Source organism: Pundamilia nyererei, unplaced genomic scaffold (assembly GCF_000239375.1).
Source record: "Pundamilia nyererei isolate P.nyererei 1_Seehausen unplaced genomic scaffold, PunNye1.0 scaffold00110, whole genome shotgun sequence".
NCBI lineage: Eukaryota > Metazoa > Chordata > Actinopteri > Cichliformes > Cichlidae > Pundamilia > Pundamilia nyererei.
The window spans coordinates 313,389-333,803 of NW_005187511.1; the positions used below are offsets into that span (position 1 = coordinate 313,389).

At 40.3% G+C, this 20,415-nt stretch overlaps 4 protein-coding genes across 5 annotated transcripts in view; all 4 read right to left on the minus strand.

Moving 5' to 3' along the window:
* LOC102215091 (neural Wiskott-Aldrich syndrome protein) overlaps positions 1 to 1,223 on the minus strand; it is a 7,172-nt gene extending 5,949 nt beyond the window's left edge. The window contains exon 1 of the mRNA XM_005741504.1: positions 1,125 to 1,223. Coding sequence (XP_005741561.1) covers positions 1,125 to 1,223 — 99 coding nt within the window. The remainder of the gene's footprint in view (positions 1 to 1,124) is intronic.
* Positions 1,224 to 2,009: 786 nt separating this feature from the next.
* On the minus strand, positions 2,010 to 7,445 carry LOC102203090 (MAP kinase-activated protein kinase 2-like). Of its 2 annotated transcripts, none has more exons than XM_005741362.1 (11): positions 7,174 to 7,445; positions 6,804 to 7,059; positions 5,689 to 5,828; positions 4,707 to 4,771; positions 4,540 to 4,619; positions 4,066 to 4,192; positions 3,814 to 3,889; positions 3,538 to 3,662; positions 2,946 to 3,031; positions 2,787 to 2,867; positions 2,010 to 2,697 (listed from the first exon to the last, which is right to left on the minus strand). In XM_005741362.1, the coding sequence occupies exons 1-11, from the start codon at positions 7,188 to 7,190 to the stop codon at positions 2,461 to 2,463; spliced, it is 1,290 nt and encodes a 429-aa protein (XP_005741419.1). In that variant the 5' UTR covers positions 7,191 to 7,445; the 3' UTR covers positions 2,010 to 2,460. The 2 variants fall into 2 exon arrangements, with proteins under 2 accessions (XP_005741419.1, XP_005741420.1); XM_005741363.1 differs by having other exon boundaries at positions 7,170 to 7,445.
* Positions 7,446 to 7,792: 347 nt separating this feature from the next.
* Positions 7,793 to 13,939, minus strand: uroc1 (urocanate hydratase 1). The gene is made up of 19 exons (XM_005741364.1): positions 13,814 to 13,939; positions 13,173 to 13,303; positions 12,623 to 12,716; positions 12,457 to 12,516; positions 12,246 to 12,374; positions 12,098 to 12,159; positions 11,942 to 12,008; positions 11,680 to 11,823; positions 11,486 to 11,574; positions 10,995 to 11,057; positions 10,689 to 10,868; positions 10,491 to 10,588; positions 10,331 to 10,403; positions 10,004 to 10,193; positions 9,778 to 9,876; positions 9,583 to 9,682; positions 8,544 to 8,625; positions 8,354 to 8,453; positions 7,793 to 8,257 (listed from the first exon to the last, which is right to left on the minus strand). Exons 1-19 carry the CDS (start codon positions 13,937 to 13,939, stop codon positions 8,117 to 8,119), a joined length of 2,028 nt encoding a protein of 675 aa, XP_005741421.1. The 3' UTR covers positions 7,793 to 8,116.
* Positions 13,940 to 14,658: 719 nt separating this feature from the next.
* chchd4b (coiled-coil-helix-coiled-coil-helix domain containing 4b) lies at positions 14,659 to 18,088 on the minus strand. Its single transcript, XM_005741365.1, has 3 exons — positions 17,809 to 18,088; positions 16,072 to 16,170; positions 14,659 to 15,992 (listed from the first exon to the last, which is right to left on the minus strand). The coding sequence occupies exons 1-3, from the start codon at positions 17,828 to 17,830 to the stop codon at positions 15,670 to 15,672; spliced, it is 444 nt and encodes a 147-aa protein (XP_005741422.1). The 5' UTR covers positions 17,831 to 18,088; the 3' UTR covers positions 14,659 to 15,669.
* Positions 18,089 to 20,415: the final 2,327 nt, after the last annotated feature.

Consider the following 20,415-nt stretch of genomic DNA (forward strand, 5'->3'; position numbering starts at 1 on the left):
GAAATTAATCAAGATATCTAATGTTCTCTGTTGTGCTGATGACACAGTTACATCTGTCTAGAATGTGTTAGTCAGGCTATACTTGCCCTCCTGGATCTGGATGTGTGTTCTTCACACTGCAGATTTTCAGTTTAACATAATTCAGTTTTATCTACTGAGTGCCAGTTCACAACACCAGGCGCAATGCAGTTTGTGTGCATATAAACACAGGATACCATACAAGAACTTTATAGTGCCCTAAAAAGGGGTCATTAATCATTTACATGCCACTATAAAGGATGTATTTGTGAACTCTGGAAGTTAACCCTAGAATTTTGTTGGAGGATATAAAAGAATGTATTTTCTTTACTTTTGTGATTTTTTTTCTCAATTTAGTATTTTTATGTTGCCAATCACATGGCCATCTATGGCTGCACCATGAAGACGATGTCTTTCCTATCAGTGTCTCTGTTCTGGGTCTGCTCTGTGTCTTTTTTCCCCAAATTGTTTCTTCTTGGTAGTGATAATGTCAGTGTAACGTAATAAACTGGGAGAGCCTGTTTGTGCATAGCCTAATTTGATCTACACTAGAGAGAGCCGGCACAGTGCCTCTGTGTTACACAACAGAAATGTTTTGGCCAGAACGAACACAGCCTCTACTCTCTAAGCAAAAGAAAACAGAGGGAAGGTAACAAATACACCACAGAATTTAAAATTTAATTAAATAACTGTCTAAAGCCCTAACACTGAAAAAAAATTAAAAATGCCTCATTTATTTACTGCGGAGTGGTATTTAAATAATATTTAAATATTGTGGTTGATGCTCTGGGAACACAACGGTTCCAGACAAAACAAGCATCTGAGACTGCGGATGACAAGATTAGGCTAAATGTAAAACTAAAACAGCTCTAACACATGGCCCATTCATACACCAGGCTCCTTCTGATAGCAGCAGATGATAACATGAAAACAAGTGTGAGCATGAAATGATTCAGAGACATACATCATAGCACATCGAGCTACTACAGTAATATTATCATCATCATGTGTTTTACCCTCTTAAAACACATTCAATTTTCTCAGCCTTGTTATTTATTTTTCCATCATATTTTTCAGCTGTTTTCATACAAATTAATAAAGTGTACCTTACACTGCGGCTCCAGCAGACTGATGAGGACGCCTTTCTCACGGATCGTCAGGAGGTCACTTATAACCTGACTTCCAGTAATCAGAGACAGAGCCATCACAGAGACTCCTGTTTTCCTCGCCTTACCTCAACCCTCTTAATCTCGCCTTCCCTCCTGTTCCAGATGCGTCTTCTTTGGACCTGTCCTGAACACACCACTTCCTGATCCTAACCATAGTTTGAATGGTAACGTTTCCATTACAGCATGTCATCATGCAAATTTATGGACACCATGTATCCACTCAGTTTCGAGTAACCAAATGATTGAGGGTGCATACTCAAAGGTCATTTGTACAATCATCAGTGAAACAAAGGAGCACTTATTAACCATATGTGGGATGAAGTGTAAATAAAGTCGTTTTTAAGGAAGGCAGTTCCCTGTTCTGGTTGGGCCCCAACTTTTAAAGACAAACACAAAACTAAACACCTATATTCATACATTTGCTTAAGTTCTGTACCCAAGGAAATTATTTTAATTTCCCTGAATATTTACATTTCCATGTTGCTTTAAATCCACGACCCTTCCAGTGGAAAATATTGACTGCACTGCATGAGATCAGGGTTTCACATAGAAATCCCAGTAGAAGGCATTCAAATCTGACATTGTTTAAGATTCAGTAGTTAGTATAATTATGTTCTCTAATGGTTTTGTGTACATGAAACATCCAAGTCCGAATTAGAGAGCTTGTGTTTTGGTTTTGCACACTTTAGAGTGAAAAAGTGAACAACATTTATCTTGAAGTCAAGTACAACGGGAAACACTAACGGCTTGGTAAAGAAAGACATTTCAAGCAAGCGGAAATGTTTGGCAAGATTAATAACGAGCATGAACCATGTTAACACCTTCACTTCTCAAGGTTTATTAGTCCCTTGACAGCGCAGTGACATAACCACGTAAACAGTTGTGACTTGTAAAGAGGAATTAGTTGTATGTTATCTTGCCTAAGTGACTATCTTTTATGGCTTCCACATATCGTCTTTCATTGGTTACAGAGAGGAAAATCAGTTCCTAATGCTTATACAAAGTCTCTAAGGTTAATGCTTTTTCTTGTTTTACTCACAATCAGAATAAATGTAAAGTTTCCAAGTCTCTTAGTGTTCTGTATAAAATGAGCTGCCATGTAAAATGTGACAGGACACCAATGTAAAAGATAAAAAACAACATTTTATTTCACTTTAAGTAGTGAGAGTTAAAAATAAATGGCATTCTTTAAAGTGAGTGCAGGAACACAAAGAACGAGTAAAGTACAACAATTGATATGTGGATGGAAAATGTTGCTACTCTGGTTTTAATGCTACTTTTCTTCCGTGATCATGTCACCATGTTCTTCAGAAAACAATACTTCTCTCTGACTGTCACACACTCCTGATCCATCTCCATCCCCTCTGTCAGCTTCCTCCACGCCGTCAGCTCCCGGAGGAACGGGCCTCTTGCGTCTCTTCAGCAGAGGGTTGTTGGATGTATCCAAGTCTTTGATCTTCACCTGGTCGTAGTCTACGCGCATCGTGGCCAGGGCACTGGTCATTTCCTCCTGTTGGAAGACACAGTTTGTGCTTTAAATCTGAGATAATGCTCTACTGCCATCTTGTGGCCAGATTCTGAAGTAAATACAATTCTCACCTTTACATCTTCCCATAGTTCCTTGTCCTCTGTCAAAACCTGAGAGGTGTACAAAGGTGTTTGAGGGACCACCATGGATTGCTGTTGAATAAAAACATTCACATCAGTGTGTGCACTGGGAGAAAACACAGAGGTGAACGGGCACAGATGTTAACTCACACTAATCCAAGGATGGTTCATGAATTGTCCAATGGTCATCCTCTCGCTGGGGTCTGTCTTCAGTAACTGAATGATGAGCTGTTTGGCTGCAGGTAACAATAAGAAACACAGTCAAGCAATCCAACAGGGCAACGTGCATGTGGAATAAAGATATGTTTATGGGTTTATCTCAGTTGTTATGTTGCAAAAGCTCTAAAGCTCTGAGAAGTGTTATGTTCTCAATTCTTCAGTGATTGGAAACTGGAAACGAGAACTAATGTAAAAGAACAAAAAAAAATCCTCTTCACTCAAGAGAACAAAAAGATACACACAGTCAACACCATGGGAAGTTTTACATACAGAGATCTAGTGTTGCAAACCATGAGGTTCCTATTACAGCGGAAAGTTTATGCAGGTCATTTCCACTCTCTCTGTTAAGCACATGATTATGTTGTTAGAGCGTGCGAGGATTAAAGTGAGGCTGAACGCTGAAGCGCCGTGGCACAGTAATTTACACTTTGTGGACCAATAGCATATTCATTTAGAGCCTCTCTCTACTTGCATTTTATTTCACAGCAGTGCGAGTATTGTTTAGTTATTCTGTTAGTCTGACCTTCCTCAGAAACGTCTGCCCACTCTGGGTTCGGAAACTCATATTGGCCCAACCTGATCCTCTGTTTCATGCCTGGAGAGATGGCCTGGCTTGTGTTTGAGTAGAATGGAGGAAACCCACAGAGTCTAGAGAAGAGAAGAGAAGAGAAGAGAAGAGAAGAGAAGAGAAGAGAAGAGAAGAGAAGAGAAGAGAACCTTACACTTTCTTAATTTTGCACTATGCAGAATTGATTTTTAGTCATTAGTATTGCTAATTAGAGAGGCACAAGATACTCACAGGATGTACATGATTACACCCAAAGACCACATGTCACATGATTTGTCGTATTTCTCTGGCCCAAGCACTTCTGGCGCTGAATGGGCAAACAGATACAACACGATAATGTGGGCAGAGTCACACAAAAACGTCAATCATATGCAGACACACATGGAGACAGTAATAAATAAAATAAAACAAATTTTGACTCTAATACTGACAAATACGCAGTGCACCTGAAACTCCTGCAATCACATTTCTCTGGACACTCACCAACATAATACGGAGTGTAACATGGAGTTTGCAGGGAGTTGTGCAGCGTCATCTCCTTAGCAAAGCCAAAGTCAGTCAGCTTTAGAGTAGCGTTGCTCTCTTTAGTTGTGTAGAGCAAGTTTTCAGGCTGTGGTGAGAATAACAAACAAGAAAAAAACCCTTTAATCTGACTGTGTTTTATAAAATCTTTTCTTTTATTTCTTTTATTAACTGTGTAAATGATTTCCAGGGCACAGCGTACTGCTGCATCTCACTAATACGCACGCAGTGGCCTTTTTCAGTGCATCAACTTTACACTAAAGTTAGATTGGTCTGTCACCCTCATCTTATTACATATGTACACTTGACATTGTATTTAAAACTCTGGGTATGCGTCATTTTGCTGTGTGGAGGGTTAACTTTTTAATGCAATCTTGCATATTTTAACCAGACTTGCGGTCTTCAGCAGCTTCTGAAAGAACAGCGTTACAGTACCTTTACATCTCTGTGAGCAATGTCCATGTGGTGGAGGTATTCTATGGCCATGCCAATGTCATGCATGATCTCCGACACCTCTGATTGGAGGATATGAGAGACATGGTAGCACAGATTGCAATGCAGAAACCATTAAATGAAACTGTTAAATGTGAACTCGAACCCACCTCTCTCTGTGAAAGCCTGGTCCCCTCTGGCCTGAATGCGACTGAACAGTTCCCCTCCCTCCATGCTGAGACAAGATTAACAAAGAGATCAGAACTGGGGCAGTGAGGGTACTCTTGGCAAATGACCGCAGTTGTCCACTGCAATCACGGTTTTATAACAAAGCAAGTCATTGTGCCGACTATTAACTGCTCAGGCGGGTTCAGTCTTGAGGGTTTTTGTTTGACCACCATTTCTTAGACTTGTATGCATTCAATTATTATTATTATTAGCTATTTATATTCATTTTATTTTATTACTTCTTTTGTTGCGTCCACTTCGAGTTTTAGTTTAACTGTTTTAACAAGTTAAAATTTAACAGGAAGCAAAATAACAACACAAAGGAATAATACACATGCTCACATAAACTCACATTTTTTAATTTTGGCTGTTTGTACGAATAATCACACTCAAACCACCTCTTCAGTGAAGTTATAATGAGTTTTCAAAATTGTGGAGTGTTTAAAACACCATTGATTAATCAGTGAAATGAGAAAATGATTAGGGGAGATTGTGGCTCAAGAGTTGGGAGTTCGCCTTGTAATCGGAAGGTTGCTGGTTCGAGCCCCGGCTTGGACAGTCTAGGTCGTTGGGTCCTTGGGCAAGACACTTCACCCGTTGCCTACTGGTGGTGGTCAGAGGGCCCGGTGGCGCCAGTGTTCGGCAGCCTCGTCTCTGTCAGTGCGCCCCAGGGTGGCTGTGGCTACAATGTAGCTGCCATCACCAGTGTGTGAATCACATGTGTGAAGTGCTTTGGGGTCCTTAGAGACTAGTAAAGCGCTATACAAATACAGGCCATTTACCATTTAGTTACAATATTTACTCTGAAAAGTCTGTTGATTAAATCAGATTCACAAACTGTTCTCCATATCTGTATCTGTAAAAGCCATTTTTAAGCAACTGCTTTTGCTTTAAGGTGCCAAAAAACAGTGTGTTCATTCTCACCATTCCATAACAATGAGGAGACATTTCTTTCCATGGTGAATGTTCTCATAGAGGCTGAGTATCCGTACAATGTGGGGACCTCCGGAAGCTCGCCAGTGCAGCTCAACCTCCCGTCGAGCTTTGGGAGTGTCGTAGAGAATCTGTTGAACGTGACAAAATGTTCTAAACGTTATAATGAAATGCTTTAAAATGCAAATCAGTGTTCAAGGCAGGCAAAATTAAAGGCATTAAATTACCGCTGTTTGCTGAGCAGTTATTCCAGAGGGAGCAATAAAAGTCAGGATTTTAAAGCTGCACTCAGCACACATATCCCAAAAGCTGTGACAATGCAAGCTGAGTGCTGAAGGAGGAAGATAACACATCAACATACATTGCCACTCACACAATACCACTTATTTCATCACCTCGAAAGAAAAGACGTGGAGGAACAGGAGTGATTGCCCTTCCTGCCTAATTCTATAAGGATTTCCTGCAATCCCATAGCCAGCTGTTTATTTAATTAACAGCAGTTCCTTGGGAGTTGCATTAGGAATTACATCCTGCGTGAAAATCTGCCAAATCAAACATGAGGAGCAACCCAATCTGGCGACAGCCTTGTGAATAAGAGAGCAGCTAAAAGTAGTTTTAGAGCTGCATTTCTCCAAACACATAAGCTTTTGTGGGCTCAACATTGCTGCATGGATGAGTGAAAAATGCGGGATTTTTTTTTTCCTTTTTATAAGTCAGAGACACTGGTATAAAGTTTTAACAGAGAAGCTCATTGTCCACATAACAACATCACAACAGTAAAAGCTGTGCAGCAGCATCACAGACAGCATACAACAGCGTGTGAGACACAACTACTGTCTGAGTAGTTCAAAAGGCAAATCTGCTTCAGGTTACTCCTCCATCCATCCCTGGTTCGTGAGTATCATATCATTCTAAATTTGAAGCTGCCGCACATTAAAGTTGACATCAAATCCTGAAGATAAAACGACATTAGGATATTTGCACAGATTTCCAGTCACCATTACACGGTGCAGACCACAGCAACTGTGGGGAAATGAATAATTGATGGCTGTTCTCTTTCTTTCCAGCGACAACAACAAAATAAAGCGGCAGGCACAGTCACAAACCTTGAGCGCACATTTCTCTCCTGTTTTCTTGCAGTAACACTCCAGTACTTTGCCATTGATTCCCAGGCCAAGGACCTGAGATGTTATTTTGTAGTCATCGGTCACCGCGTTTCTCCTGAACTCCAGTTTGAAGTAAGCAGGTGGCTGGAGGTCAGTCAGGCCGCTGCCCAAGTTGGAGTCGCTGTTGGTCGCTGTCCCGTGCTGCGCGGTAATAGGATTTACCGACTGCTCCTCCTGGTAATGATCCATTTTTTCTCTAAAAGCCGACGGTGGCGCAGAAAAGAAAATGTCACCAGGCTCTGCCGCATAAAATACCCAGTGTCATCTTAGCTCATCCACATATATCCAGACGACTTTCGTACTTACTTACAACACGTCACGATCCATTCTTTTTATGGCTGAAGAAAAAAAATGAGGCAATCTAAAATTTAAAAAAGAATCCTCGATGTGCAGAAAAGGGAGGGGAATAAGCACCGTTATACTGTCACGGACTTCAAACGACTTCAGCAATTGGCTGGGTAAATGTAGAGGTTATAAAAACACAACAAGTGGGGGAAAAAATCTCGGCAAAAAATCTGGTACCTTTGCCTGGTCCTCATCACTGTTATCTGTCTCTTCCTGCAAGGCACACCAACCTCTCCAATTCCCTTACGTCAGCGCGACGAGGCTCAAATTCATGGACCATTCACAGTTTTCTTAAAGGAACAATCCCGCGTTAAGACGCACGGCAGGATCTCAGCAGACAGAGCAAAGACCTGTAGTAAGTACGCGACCATTCGCCTTCGAGAGTGTAACAAAACGGAACTCGGATCCTCAAGATCCGTGTTCCGTATATATATATATATACAAAGCTATGAGCAGTGAAGAAAGGTTATCAACTGTGACCAACTTGGCCTTGGCTCGAACATCAGTCGTTTAACTCTTACTGCGGAGAACTGCAGTTTTTCTTACTTTACATCCTGTATGGCACATGAAATATAGGACTTGGCATTTTAATTACTTGATAGTAATAGCGGGTTCAGTACACACAAATAACACAGGTTTTATAATGTATACAAGTTCGAAAATAAAGAATACATGCATTTAAAATATATGAAACACCGTAGCAACCTGATAGAGTTTTGTTTTAGAAATTGCCACTGTATATAGATTTATTACCTAGTGCAGTACTGACAAATATTTGCAGGCTTTCTGCGTATTCAGATGTCTTTGTGGTATGAATGTGGTATGATAAGTCTGTTATGTAAAATCTGAACCGATGGATAAGTTTTGTGGCTGGTTTTTTACACAGCTTGCTGGTTTTGCCTTGCTGCTTAGCCCTGCAGGGCACGATCCAGCACATGCTCGTCCTGCACAGGAAAGGGCATGGTGACATGCAACTGCCTGTTCTCCTCCATGGTGCGCTGGATGGTCTCGTAAGCATTTGAATTTCCAGACCAACAGCGACGAGCCACCTGCAACACACAGAAACACACAGATAGCAGCAGGACAATTATCATCTGCAGACGGTGAAGTGAGGCTGTAAGCTGCTTCGCATTCAGCTATCTCACCCCATTGGAGACATCCCAGTTGAGCATCAGACGGGCACGCTTTGCTGCCTCGTCTGAGCCGTCCAGCACCAAACCAAATCCTCCATTAATGACTTCACCCCTGTAAATGGGAGGCAGTTATAATCACCCTGATTTAAATTTGTATTAATACATAAATATGGCTTTGGCGAACTGTTGTAGTCAGACTTACCAGCCAACACCACCTCCATTGTGCAGGGCTACCCATGTGGCACCTCTGAATGCATCACCAACAAAGTTCTGAACTGCCATGTCTGCAACAGGTACACGCTGTGAGCTGTGAGCGGACTTTTTTATTACTGCTCAAGTATTTATGGATTATATGAATGTGGAAATACAAGAACGATGAGAATATGAAAAAAGGCTTTATGTCACCAAAGTTATACGTTTGTGGGCCAAGCCACAACTTTCAGCCACAACAGTTTTCATATCAGCAGTAGTCAAGGAGATTTAGTTTAGTTTTTTTTAAAGACACAATTCGGTTTCAGTACCGCCCATGAAGCAAAGCACAGAGCATTTTTCTTTGATACTGGTTTCCTGCAGAGGCACTGAAACTCTCTAAACCAGTAATGGGTCATACGCTCTGTTATAAAGCTGCATCTGTCACCACAATGTGCTGCCTGGAAGTGAGCTTTAAAATATTTTAAGTCTCCCATTCTTGCATTCAGAATGCCTTTAAGGAACTGACTTGTGTCATGGGACACTTGTGTGTGGCAGGTTGAGTGCGGACTCAAATGCAGGACTCGGCAGACAGACTTGAACTAAAAAACTCAGCTTTATCAGCCGGCAAGTGGCAGGCCAATAAAACAGGCAGGGCAGAGCTGGAACAAACTACCTAAAATAACGAACACTGCTGGACTGATAGGAGAATACACAACACGAGGGGAGATCACAACAACAAACTAAAGAGAAAGAGGGGCTTAAATACACACATGAGGTAATCAGGAGGATGGAACACACCAGGGAACACAGGTGAACTAAATCTGACTAACGAGACAGGGGAAGCAAAACTGAACATGCACACAGGAGACAGGGGACTCCAACAAAATAAAGAAGGAAGTAACACACACTGAGACTTAATTATTTGATCTGGCCCACTTAAGATGACTTAAGCTCAAAGTGGGCTGTATGTGGCCTGTGATGTAAAATGAGTTCAATGTATTAAGCTTCAAATTTCAGTTGTATTCAGCTGTAGTGAGTGTACCACGTACCTGCGCAGAAGACAGAACCATCATACACATTAGAAGTCTCTCTGAAGGGGCTGTCTGTGCCACTAACGTCATGATGGTCTCTGCTAATAACCACTGGCGCCTGAACAAGAGTAACAACAAAGACACTACTGAGACTACACTCCAAACTGAACATCAAGCCTCATGATCACGTCAGCAGACAGTTTATCCTCTTACTGAAACGTTTCCATCAGCAACAGCCTGGTTGATCGCCAAAGCAATGGAGACTCTTCCTTTCTGGTCAGAGTACAGGATTCTGGCTTGTGATCCTACAACCTAAACAAAAAAAAACAATACATGAAGCATATGGGCATTCCTGTTGTATTATTATTTATTTACCGTATTACCTGTGTAATTTACACTGAAATATCCAGTGGGTGGATTGTTTTAGTAGGGAGCTTACCATTTTATGTTTTCCAGCCTCTCTAATCCAGCGAATGTTGTCATTGTACTGTTGTTTCACACGATCAGGTACATTGGCGCTCATTTCCTCCAGGACAGTAGCGGCAATGTTGTCAGTTACAGCGAGATCTCTGGGGTCGCCAGATGTGCACACCCAGCGAAATGGCCCAAAGCCCAATGAGAAAATATCCCTGGGTAAAGGCATATGAAATGAGATCACAAATATTGCACACAAGTTTATTCACACATCTCATTAAAGGGTTTAGTCACAGTATGGCAGGCTTCACAACATATTTAAACTTAGTGAAGTTTAGTTCATAATGCTCACCCCATGATGTGCTGCACATAAGAAGGGTAACGGAACTCTGTTGCTCCTCCACCAACTTTTTGAACCTCTGCACCTGTAAATCAAAAGACAGTATTCCTCGTTATTAGTCTATAATTAACTGCATGATAATGGAGTTCTCTGTGTTTGTTAAATTACCTACCAGCTCTTTGGGCCTCCAGGAGGAAAGCATTACCGTAGTCCCAGAAGTGCATGCCTGCATCAGCTAGCTTGTTGATAGCCTTTATTTGTCTTCGGAGGCTGTGATAGCATTTAAAACACATTTCTTCAGCTTAATAGAGAGACATATAAAAACAACAGCACAACAATAAGCTTTGTTAAGCTCTGTGATTAATTTAACCTTTCTTGGACCACGTTGCGGAAACGGTCAGGATCAGTAGACATGAACTGGTTGGCCTGATGGAAACTGAGCTGGACTGGATAGTAACCACCATTATATGGGTTGTGAAGCGAGGTCTGGTCTGAACCCAGATCTACCAGGAGCTCGCCTGTCCTCTCAAACTCCAGCAGGATTCTCTCCCTGTTTAGAAAGAGCAGACTATGACTAAGACCTCAAGGGAACAACAACAACAAAAACTGTCTCCTTCACTGCAGCTGCAGCTGTCGACCTGAGTTTTATAGTGTAAACGTATCCTGTCTGACTCACCACAAGTCTACAACATTGCCATGGTATCCCAGACTGAGGGGAGTCTTGGCGCTCTTAGCCTCTCTGTAAGAAACAAAGTAGTAATTAGTGACTTTCACAGCTGAGAGATTTACCTGTGGAATCCTTCTAACATTGGATCACCATGCTACTTGTATGTTTATGGGGTTTGTTGTAATGTACGAAACATTTTACCACCTCTAATCCACACAAGGTTAAAAGTATACATACAGGCGCAAACACCCGCACTGATATTTGGTTAAATGTCCCTTCGTTGAACAAAGTCTCAACAAAGAGAACATGCTCGAGTGAATCCTACAAGCTAGTACAGGCAGTCAGCTGGATATGCACTGCTTCATCCACAACCAGTCTCCTTACATCGAAAACCACCTTTAAGGGCCACCTTTTCAATCTCTGATGTAGTAAATCATTTCAAACGAGAGCAGTCTGACTGAACCTTTGATAAAGACTTTTAATCCAATGTTCTCATTTACCTTATGCGTTTAATGCACTGATCCAAGCTGCTAGTGACCTCCATTAGCCAACCCTGCTCATGTCTCTTTCTCAGAGGAGCCTCATCCACCTAAACGCAAATCAAATATACACAGTCACATTGACTTTACACAGTACTTCCTCTGTTATTGCTTAGTCATCAGAGTTCATGGGAAATGACTTGAAACCAGCTGACCTCTGCAATCACACTGACGCAGCCGGCAATGACGGCAGCTTTAGCCTGAGCGCCACTCATTCCCCCCAAGCCAGAGGTCACAAACACACGCCCCCTCAGATCATCAGAGCCCAGGTACCTCCGGCCGGCATTCAGTACCGTCAGCTGCAAAAAAGGACCACTAATACAAATCTAAAACAGGCACTACAGCGTGCATTAATACATTTTTGTGTGAGGGACTTTCAGACTGTGTTGTGTGCATCTGTTTGTAATTATTACAAACCATAGTTCCATGAACAATCCCTTGAGGCCCAATGTAACAGTAGCTGCCTGCCGTCATTTGACCGTACCTGAAAATGCACAGCAAAGACCAAAGAGACCACACTTGGCATCTCCAGACAAAAAAAGCAAGTATCTATAATGGACCTTGAGGACTTACATTGATACACCCAGCGCAAACATCTTCTCATACTGATCTCTGGAGGAGTAATTTGGAATAACCTGATGCAAGCAAAAGAAAAACATGTGAATGCGTCACTTATCGCTTCATATGACATTACTGAGCTAAATGCCTGATTCGCCGTTACCATGCCGTTGGTGATGATGGCGCGAGGTGAGGAAGGCAGACTGGGGAAAAGGCCCATGGGGTGACCGCTGTACATAACCAGAGTTTGTTCCTCTGTCATCTCGCTCAGGTAGTGCATCACGAGGCGGAACTGCACCCACACAAATGCAAAACTTAAAAGGGATACACTGTGATCAGAGACGTGCAAACAATCATGTTAACTCAGGCCATACCTGGGCCCAGTTACTGAACACCTGTCCGTTCCCTCCATAGGTGACAAGCTCTTGAGGAAACTGAAGGATGAAGAACGAATTCTTTGTTATTCACATCAAACACATAAATTATACAGAAAACCTGACATTTTATTCAGTAGGCTTAGCCTTGTTAACCTGTGCTTACCTGAGCAACTGCTGGATCCAGGTTGTTCATAATCATTAGCATCATAGCGGCTGCTTGACGTGTGTGACATGGGTACTGATCTATGGGGTAAGCTCTTAGGAAGCAGAAGGAAATTCATGTTACTTGTAAAATGGGGGGAAAAAATCAACAAAATACCACTTTGAAGTTGAAATGCAGTTTAAATATGAGATATATTTATATTATAGTGGTCTCTCAGTTTCATACTGTTATAGTCTTTTTTAGATTTTTAAAATCTTTTCTTCTTCTTTGTTTTCTCTGTTCTACCTGTTCTGCCTAAAGATTCCAATGACAGTAATTCTGAGCACCTGTTTTAAATCTTTATATAAAAATTATGTAAAAAATGTGAATGCACGCCCACACTGGTAAGTGCCTGTATAGCTCAGCCCATATATTAGTAGATTAATACATTTGGAAAGTATTACAAAGTGCAACTGTTTGCCTTCTATTAGTTGTAACACTCACAGAAAGATTCTTCAGTGTTAAATATCTAAATAGAATAGGAATATTGGCTGTCCTTGGTGAGCCTTACCTCATCCGTAATGTGGGACAGAAGCGGTACATGTATATGTGCCCATACTGCCGCAGCTCTTGAGCAAATTCAGGTGCGAGCGTTGCATGGTGGGAGGGGGGGAAATAACGCAGGGCATTTCTCAGCGCCAGCTAGAGGAAAGAGGCATTTAGAGGACGTTAGTCAAGAAACGTAAATGTTCAGAAGACATGATTAGATCTCTTTCTGCTCCTTGGTCTTCTCGTGTAACTTATTAAGCATCTCTGTGTTTTTCTTTAAATTATTCACTCACTTAGTGGAGGACTTTTGAGAATAATCAATTTTTAGGAAAGGGCATGATCCAGGAGAGGTGACGCAATAGGACAGAGGACACAAATGCACTTTCCCATCAGACATATTTAGAGAAGCCCAATTATGTGACATGATAGTGCAGCTCTGTTTGGATAATGTCCAAAAGTTTCCTGTGCACAAATTGTAGTGTCACCGCTTTTAATGTTGGTCACGTCTTTTAAATCTGAATTATCATCATTAGTGCTTAACATTAACTAAAACTATGACAAAAACTATGGCAGGATATACCTGTGCTACTCACGGACTTATTTCTTGGTGGTAAAACTCCTACAAACTGTGCGAGAATATAGTTTTGCAATCCATTTACTCACCCGCTCCTCTTCTGCGGTGAGGTTGGGAGTCCGAATAGGTGCATGTGGCACATTTGGATCTCTTCCCCGGTTAGGGGGCAGCGGGTTGAGGGGCAAACCGCTGCATATCTCCTTCAAAGTAGACATGCTGTATTAGATATTTGCTACGACACACCTGATCAGAAACCTGTAGACAAAGGTAAGACTGGAACCTGACAGTAGCTCTAACGATCCCCTGTGGAGAGAAAAAATTCAAGGGAGGGAGAAACATTTGAGGGCAATCGCTCTTTGGCTGACTGTCCCATTGGCTCTTTGGTCATCTTTGCCCTTCACAATGCACCAATGGTACACCACGACTAGAAGAGGTTGTTTGGTAATTATTGATCCCTCGCGGAGTTTGAAGCAGCACATGCTTGAGTAGACAAACACTTACTGAGACCTCTGGCCCCTGACGCTTGCACATGTAACTGAGTTACACAAAAGTGTGCGTCACAACTTACCGAAACCTTTTAGACAGCACAGTGACTGTGCAGAATCATCATATAAATGTTGCTCCCCATTAACAAAACCACGAGTGCAACTAAATACCGCAGTTTCACTGAGAACAGGAAACTACAGGCACGATGTCAGTTTTCAAAGATGGTGGGTACACTGACTTACTGTTTATGGTTCTTTAACCTGATGTACTGATATATTATCAATACACAATATAATATCTTATGTTGTACACCAGTATGTTTTTTGAGTGAAAATTCAATGTCGGTAAGCAAACACGTGATGAGTAACATTGTTCATTTTCCCATCGTTAATGATGTAAACCTGCAATATGATGTGTACAGTCAACAATATCTCACAAACCAGAGATTTGTAATTGATTTTATTATAAAACTTTTAACAATATTGTCATATCCACTTCAAGTCAAGTCAGTCACTCCTGTGCGGCACACACACGGTTCATTTCAGCTTAGATGAGGTAAATTTTTCAGGTCTGGTTATAAAAAAAAAAGCAGTCTTACTGGACAGAGAGTGCAAAGACACAAATAAACAGCTCATAAACAAAAACAAGTTGTAGTCATTTCCTCAGTTTGTGCTTCATACCTTGTAAAGCTGGCAACTTTTCAATAATGTTACTAACATAAACTTTTGAGACAAATTTGATATAAGTAACATTTGTGTAACAATGTAAAAGACAGAAAATTAAGACAATATACTGTTTACACTCTCTGAACCTGTGATGGTTAATCACACAGCAGACAAATGTTCAACCTGAGACACGAAGAAAAAGAGCCAAACGTATACACACAGTGCACTGTGTGGGTGTAGGAAGCTTGGTCCTTAATTAGCACTCAGCTGAAGATTATTTACAACCATTTTGGATGAGCACAGTGGCAGGATTAAACAACTTCACAAACCTTTTTTTCTTTTGTGCATTAAATCGCTTTGCTGGCAAAGTTTGTAAATGAAACTGAAATAAATGTTTTATCTGCTACAGCATGCAAACAGTATCTGCTCTGTAGCAATTTTCCTTTAAGGACAAATCAGAAACCAGTGGAGGGAAAATCTTAAATACTTTTTGATATTAAGGTGGCAGCGTTTGCTTCCATCCAGCCAATCAAATTACTTTAAATTAACTCATAATAATCTGTAATCTGTGCTGCGTGTTTCCTCACTTTGTCTATCCAGCTTCCACACAGCCCAAAGCAAAACAGCCATTTCTGATCATTTACAAATGAGCTATTAAAAAAACTGTCGATAGTAAAAATAAACTAATGACAAATAATGAAAAAATATCTCTGCATTATTTTTGCTCAATAAAGGGATGATTAATTATGTCATGTATGGATACTGAGCGTCACTGTTGCTGCGGAGACTCATTATTAGCTCTCTGTGTTGGCCTGTTTGGTATCAGAGTCCTGATCTGAGGCAGATGTTGAGCTTTCATCCAGCGCATCTGTGGATTCAGAGTCTTTTGGGGTGTCGCTGGGTGATTTGTCATCTTCTTGTGGATAGAGCTCTGGGTAACGCTGCATGCACTCCTGCATAGACCTGAACTGCTCCAGGCAGTCAGAGCCCTTCACCTCCTCCTTACTATAGTGGAAACAAGAGAAGGCGTCCTTAAATTCAGTCCCACAGGGACCACTGGCCATCCCACCCAGGCAGGGGCAGTTCCAATTAATCTCCCCATTGGTAAGAATTAAGCCTGGGACGAGAGAGGAGAATACAGAATAAATAACTTGTAATTGTGCAACTTCACCAAAGCTTTCTTTACCGTTTCTCACCTCTCTCCTCAAATGGGTCATTGGGGTCTTCCGCCACGAGCTCCGCAGTGCTGGGTGCTGCATGATCCTCTTTGGTGGCAAAGATGATCGTGTCTTTACCTGTTGTGTGAAATAGAGCATTTTAAATAAATCATCAGGAAGGTATCAAAACTTTTTCCTGTCGTTGGGTTGTTTTTTTTTTGCCATATATAAGTCAAAATTTTGAATTGAACATCTCAAAATTTCCACTTATTAAATGGAATTTTTACGAGATAACATGAAATGCCGGCTTACTTATGAAACGAGCTTCCACAGGAGATGATTGGTGGAGTTATTATTTTGTTAACGCACTTAAAACAATGCTCAGCAATTCTTAACAGACTCTCTGAAGTGAAGATTTGCTGCTTTCTTTCTTTTTCGTGTTTTGTTTGTTGGTATTTTAAACAATTTTCTTTGAATCATTTAACAGCCAATAAAAGATTATTTGAAGTTATCACTCAAAGCACTTCAAACTAAATCCCAGGATTTTTTTCCAAGGACTTGAGAGCTTTATCTGGCATTGAGTCTTCCGAAGTATACAGAGAAAACCCCATAGACACAGCAAAAACATGAAGACGAAGATAAACACTCTTCCGGGGTAAGATGAGAAAATCTCTGTCTGTCTGTCCTTCTCCCAATCTGTGATGTGTCTTCTCTGCTATCTGTTATTCAAGTTCCATCAGCATTGTGTTCTAGCACGCTATACAATGAAACTGTTTTCTCTGACACACATCTGTTCCCACAGTACGTGTTTACTGGTTGATATGAATGGGGAAATGTATAAAACAGGCTCAGTGGGACTGCCCTGGCAAGCACTCGCATACACTATTACTCTGTACTGCTTTTCCTCCCTTGCAAGTGAATAAACATAAAAGAGATTAAACTGACTTTGATTAAAACAGAGACATGAAGAGGGGTCATTATATCATAAAGGCACCTGAGCTGCCATTTCAGTGAGTGTGCAAACAAGCTTGCAATAAGCTAGTTTCATTTAGTTAACTTCACATAAATTTAATACTGATAAATAGAAAAGGTAGTTACGAGCGTTTAACAGTTGTGATTATACACAGTTATATAATAAAGAATGTTCTCTTCCCACCTTTAAATGAAACATATTTGTGTGATGATAATTATTATTATTATGTGTGATTATAAACTCTTATCTCCAAGAACGAGTGTGCACTCTCCCTGTTCTCTGAAACATTAACTAAAGATTAATAAGCCACGTAATCATAGCTTATACATTACGAATTCAGCTGTAGTTCATTATTTATTATAGGCACTTTTCCCCACTAAATAACTAAACTTAATCTACAGCATAGCCAATAAGGGCTGTGTAGTGTAAAAGCATCTTAAAACCACACTTGGTGTGACGAATTACTTAATCTGCTACCATGACAGTCCAAATACTTTCACACACACCTTAAACTATAACTAGACTAGAAGTGACTTTCTAACGTGCTAATATTAGTCACTTTAATAATTACGGTATGTTGCAGGCCTGGTGGACTGTAGCACGTTCTGGTCAAGGTTAAACTCTGACGGCCACAGGTGGCAGGCACTGTTGCCCTCTCAGGATAACTGTCCTAGCTCAGATCCTATGAGGGAGCTTCTTAATCCACCTTATTATTACACCAAGATTCATTTTTCATTCAGACTCAACTAAGCTTTAGAGAGTAGCTTTGCAGAAAAGTTAGCCGGCTATCACAGCATGCTTACCTTCCTGTCTGACCGAACTCATCTCTTCACGCCGAAGCACATTAACTTCCTCCTCTTGACTCCTTGAAACAGATGGCAGGTCACTGACGGTTGCGCCTTTTACTGACACACAATGCAACAAACGCAAATATCACAGCATCGCAGGTTTTAATCCATCCTTCGGAAGCTGTTTCACAACTATCCTCGCCAGAACGTGGTTACTCTTCTTCTCCGAAAGTGTTGCTGGGATCGTTCACGCCACGGTGCGCGTTGCTGCCTCCTGGAGTTCGTAACAGAAATATCCTCTTCATCTTGTGTTTGGACCACACTTTATTTCTGCGAAATTACATAAAATGTTATGCGCATAATTATTGAATATTATTCAAGTAATTACAGGTAGTTTGGTACACATTAAAGCTTTTGTCCCTAAAGTTCGGTTGTATTACAAATCAATTAACGTCACTGAAAATAAGGGAATGAAGAGACAATATTACATCTTCTACTTTTTTAATGTTAATTACACACTCATATGTTAAACATATGAGTGTGTAATCAATATAAAATGATAAAATAGAGATTACAAAAAGAGCTTTCAAAAAATGTTTATTTTTGGAGTTAATATATTGTGAGTTATAATCACAGGTGTTAATGCACACTGAGGGAAAAATATAATTCAGCAAACTGTTTCACGCATGAAATGAACAATACAGGGATGGCCAGTCGTAATACCAGTTATTCTGGTATCTAATTAAAAAAGAAATCCATTTGCTTTAGCCAAACCAAACACCTGCTGTTTCTGAATAATACATTGTACAAAATTAAAAATAATACTACTAATTAAAGATCATTACAAAAAAATTAATGAACAAATTACTGCATTACCATTCACCTTCGCTCAATTCCTCTTTAATGGGGAAAAAGAGGAAATATCTGAAATATCTATTGAATAACTGATGCCCTGTGTCCAACAAATTACTTCCTTTGTCAAAATAACCTTTTCAGATCTTTAATGCTTAGCAAATACGTTATACTTCTCCCACAATCAAAGCTGTGGTATAGACTTTTATTTATTTTATTTTAATTTTTTTTAAGTTAACTAATTTATATTAGATTATATTTCATTTAAATTTATGTGTAATGTTGATGCAAATTGAATAAAAGAAAAAAAAACCCAGACAAATAAAAAATTTTAGTCGCAAATGTCATAAAAATGCTGAATGCACAAATGCTGAAAGAGAAGGAACAACAGGAAGCAATACACCAGGAGATGCAACGTAAGCTCCACGATGTGAAAACAATGCATGTTGAGAAAAAAAATGAAGGGTTGCAAACAAAGTTTGATGAAGCACTCCATCGAAAAATAAAAATGCTGAAAGAAAAGGAACAGCAGGACTCAATACACCAACAAATGAAGTCTAAGCTTCAAGATTTGGAAGCAATACACCAGCAGAGCAGTGCAAGCTTCAGGTTACTGAGAAAAATAATGGAAGTTTGTGCGTAATGTTTGGTAAAGTGTTGAAAAGAAATACAGAAGTGGTTAAAAAAGAAAGAACAGCAGGAGGTTATCCACCAGCACATGCTGTGCAGGCTCCAAACCATGGAAGCATTACATCATCAGATGCTGTACAAGCTTCACATCACGGAAAAAAATAATGAACGCTTACACGTAATGTTTAATGAAGCACTGAGACGAAACACAGAAATGTTGAAAGACAAGGAGCAAATGAAGCAATGTGCAAACAAATACAGGGCAAACTTCAAGACATGGAAGCAATTCAGCAAAAGCTCCAGAGCAAGCTTCAAGTCACCGAAGGTTTACACATAATGTTTTACTAAGCAGTGAGAATTAATACTGAATACTGAAATGCTTAAAGAGAAAGGAGAAACAGGAGCTATACACCAAGAGACTATGTGCAAACTTCAAGTATCAGAGAAAAATAATGAAGGTTTGCGTGTTCGATAAAGCACTCCAAAGAAATATGCAAATGCTTTAAGAGAAGGAACAATAGGAAGCAGTTCACCAACAGATGCAGTGCAAACTCAAAGACACAGAAAGAAAATGGAAGCATTACAAGAAATATTCGATAAAGAACTCAAAGAAAACTCAGACCTGCTAAAAGAGAAGGAAAAACTCCAGAAACCCAGAGAGAGATGCAGTATATTCTTTAAGACTTTGAAACATAAAATACAGAGTTGTGAGTATTAATAAAGGACAAAAACACTGAACTCAAGGAAGAGAAAGAGCAGCTTGAGAAGATATGCAGAAAAATAGAGCCAAATCCAAGAAGTGGTGACCAAAAACACCCAATTACAAGCACTCTACAGCAAAGTCCATTACGCAAACACCAAAATGCAAGAGTAAAAGCAACGACAGGAGAAAAATCTCAAAGACATACAGTCTTTATTTCAAGAACTACAGAAGAGACATGAAGAGTTAAAAGCCATCCATCACAAATAACAACAAAGAAACAAGGACATGCATGAGGCAAACGAAGAACTGCAGGAGAAAAACAAAGCCCTGCGAGAAAAGCAAAAGGAAAACCAGGAAACATTAGAAGAACTGGAGAGAAGGTGGAAGGTCAAGATGACATGCAGACGTTCAAACCAAGTATCGAAATGGAGAAGAAC

What these genes read in the sequence shown, in the direction of transcription:
- LOC102203090 (XM_005741362.1), bottom strand. An exon ending in CTCCTCATTGTTATGGAATG is followed by an intron (nt 4,772 to 5,688) that starts GTGAGAATGAAC and finishes ATCTTGTCTCAG; the next exon opens with CATGGAGGGAGGGGAACTGT. An exon ending in TGAACCATCCTTGGATTAGT is followed by an intron (nt 2,868 to 2,945) that starts GTGAGTTAACAT and finishes TTTATTCAACAG; the next exon opens with CAATCCATGGTGGTCCCTCA.
- uroc1 (XM_005741364.1), bottom strand. Translation starts at nt 13,939, where the DNA reads ATGTCTACTTTGAAGGAGATATGCAGCGGTTTGCCCCTCAACCCGCTG. An exon ending in TCACCGCAGAAGAGGAGCGG is followed by an intron (nt 13,304 to 13,813) that starts GTGAGTAAATGG and finishes TCTTTCCTCTAG; the next exon opens with CTGGCGCTGAGAAATGCCCT. An exon ending in GCGTCAGTGTGATTGCAGAG is followed by an intron (nt 11,575 to 11,679) that starts GTCAGCTGGTTT and finishes ATTTGCGTTTAG; the next exon opens with GTGGATGAGGCTCCTCTGAG.
- chchd4b (XM_005741365.1), bottom strand. Translation starts at nt 17,830, where the DNA reads ATGAGTTCGGTCAGACAGGAAG. An exon ending in GAGTTCGGTCAGACAGGAAG is followed by an intron (nt 16,171 to 17,808) that starts GTAAGCATGCTG and finishes TTCACACAACAG; the next exon opens with GTAAAGACACGATCATCTTT. An exon ending in TGACCCATTTGAGGAGAGAG is followed by an intron (nt 15,993 to 16,071) that starts GTGAGAAACGGT and finishes CTCTCGTCCCAG; the next exon opens with GCTTAATTCTTACCAATGGG.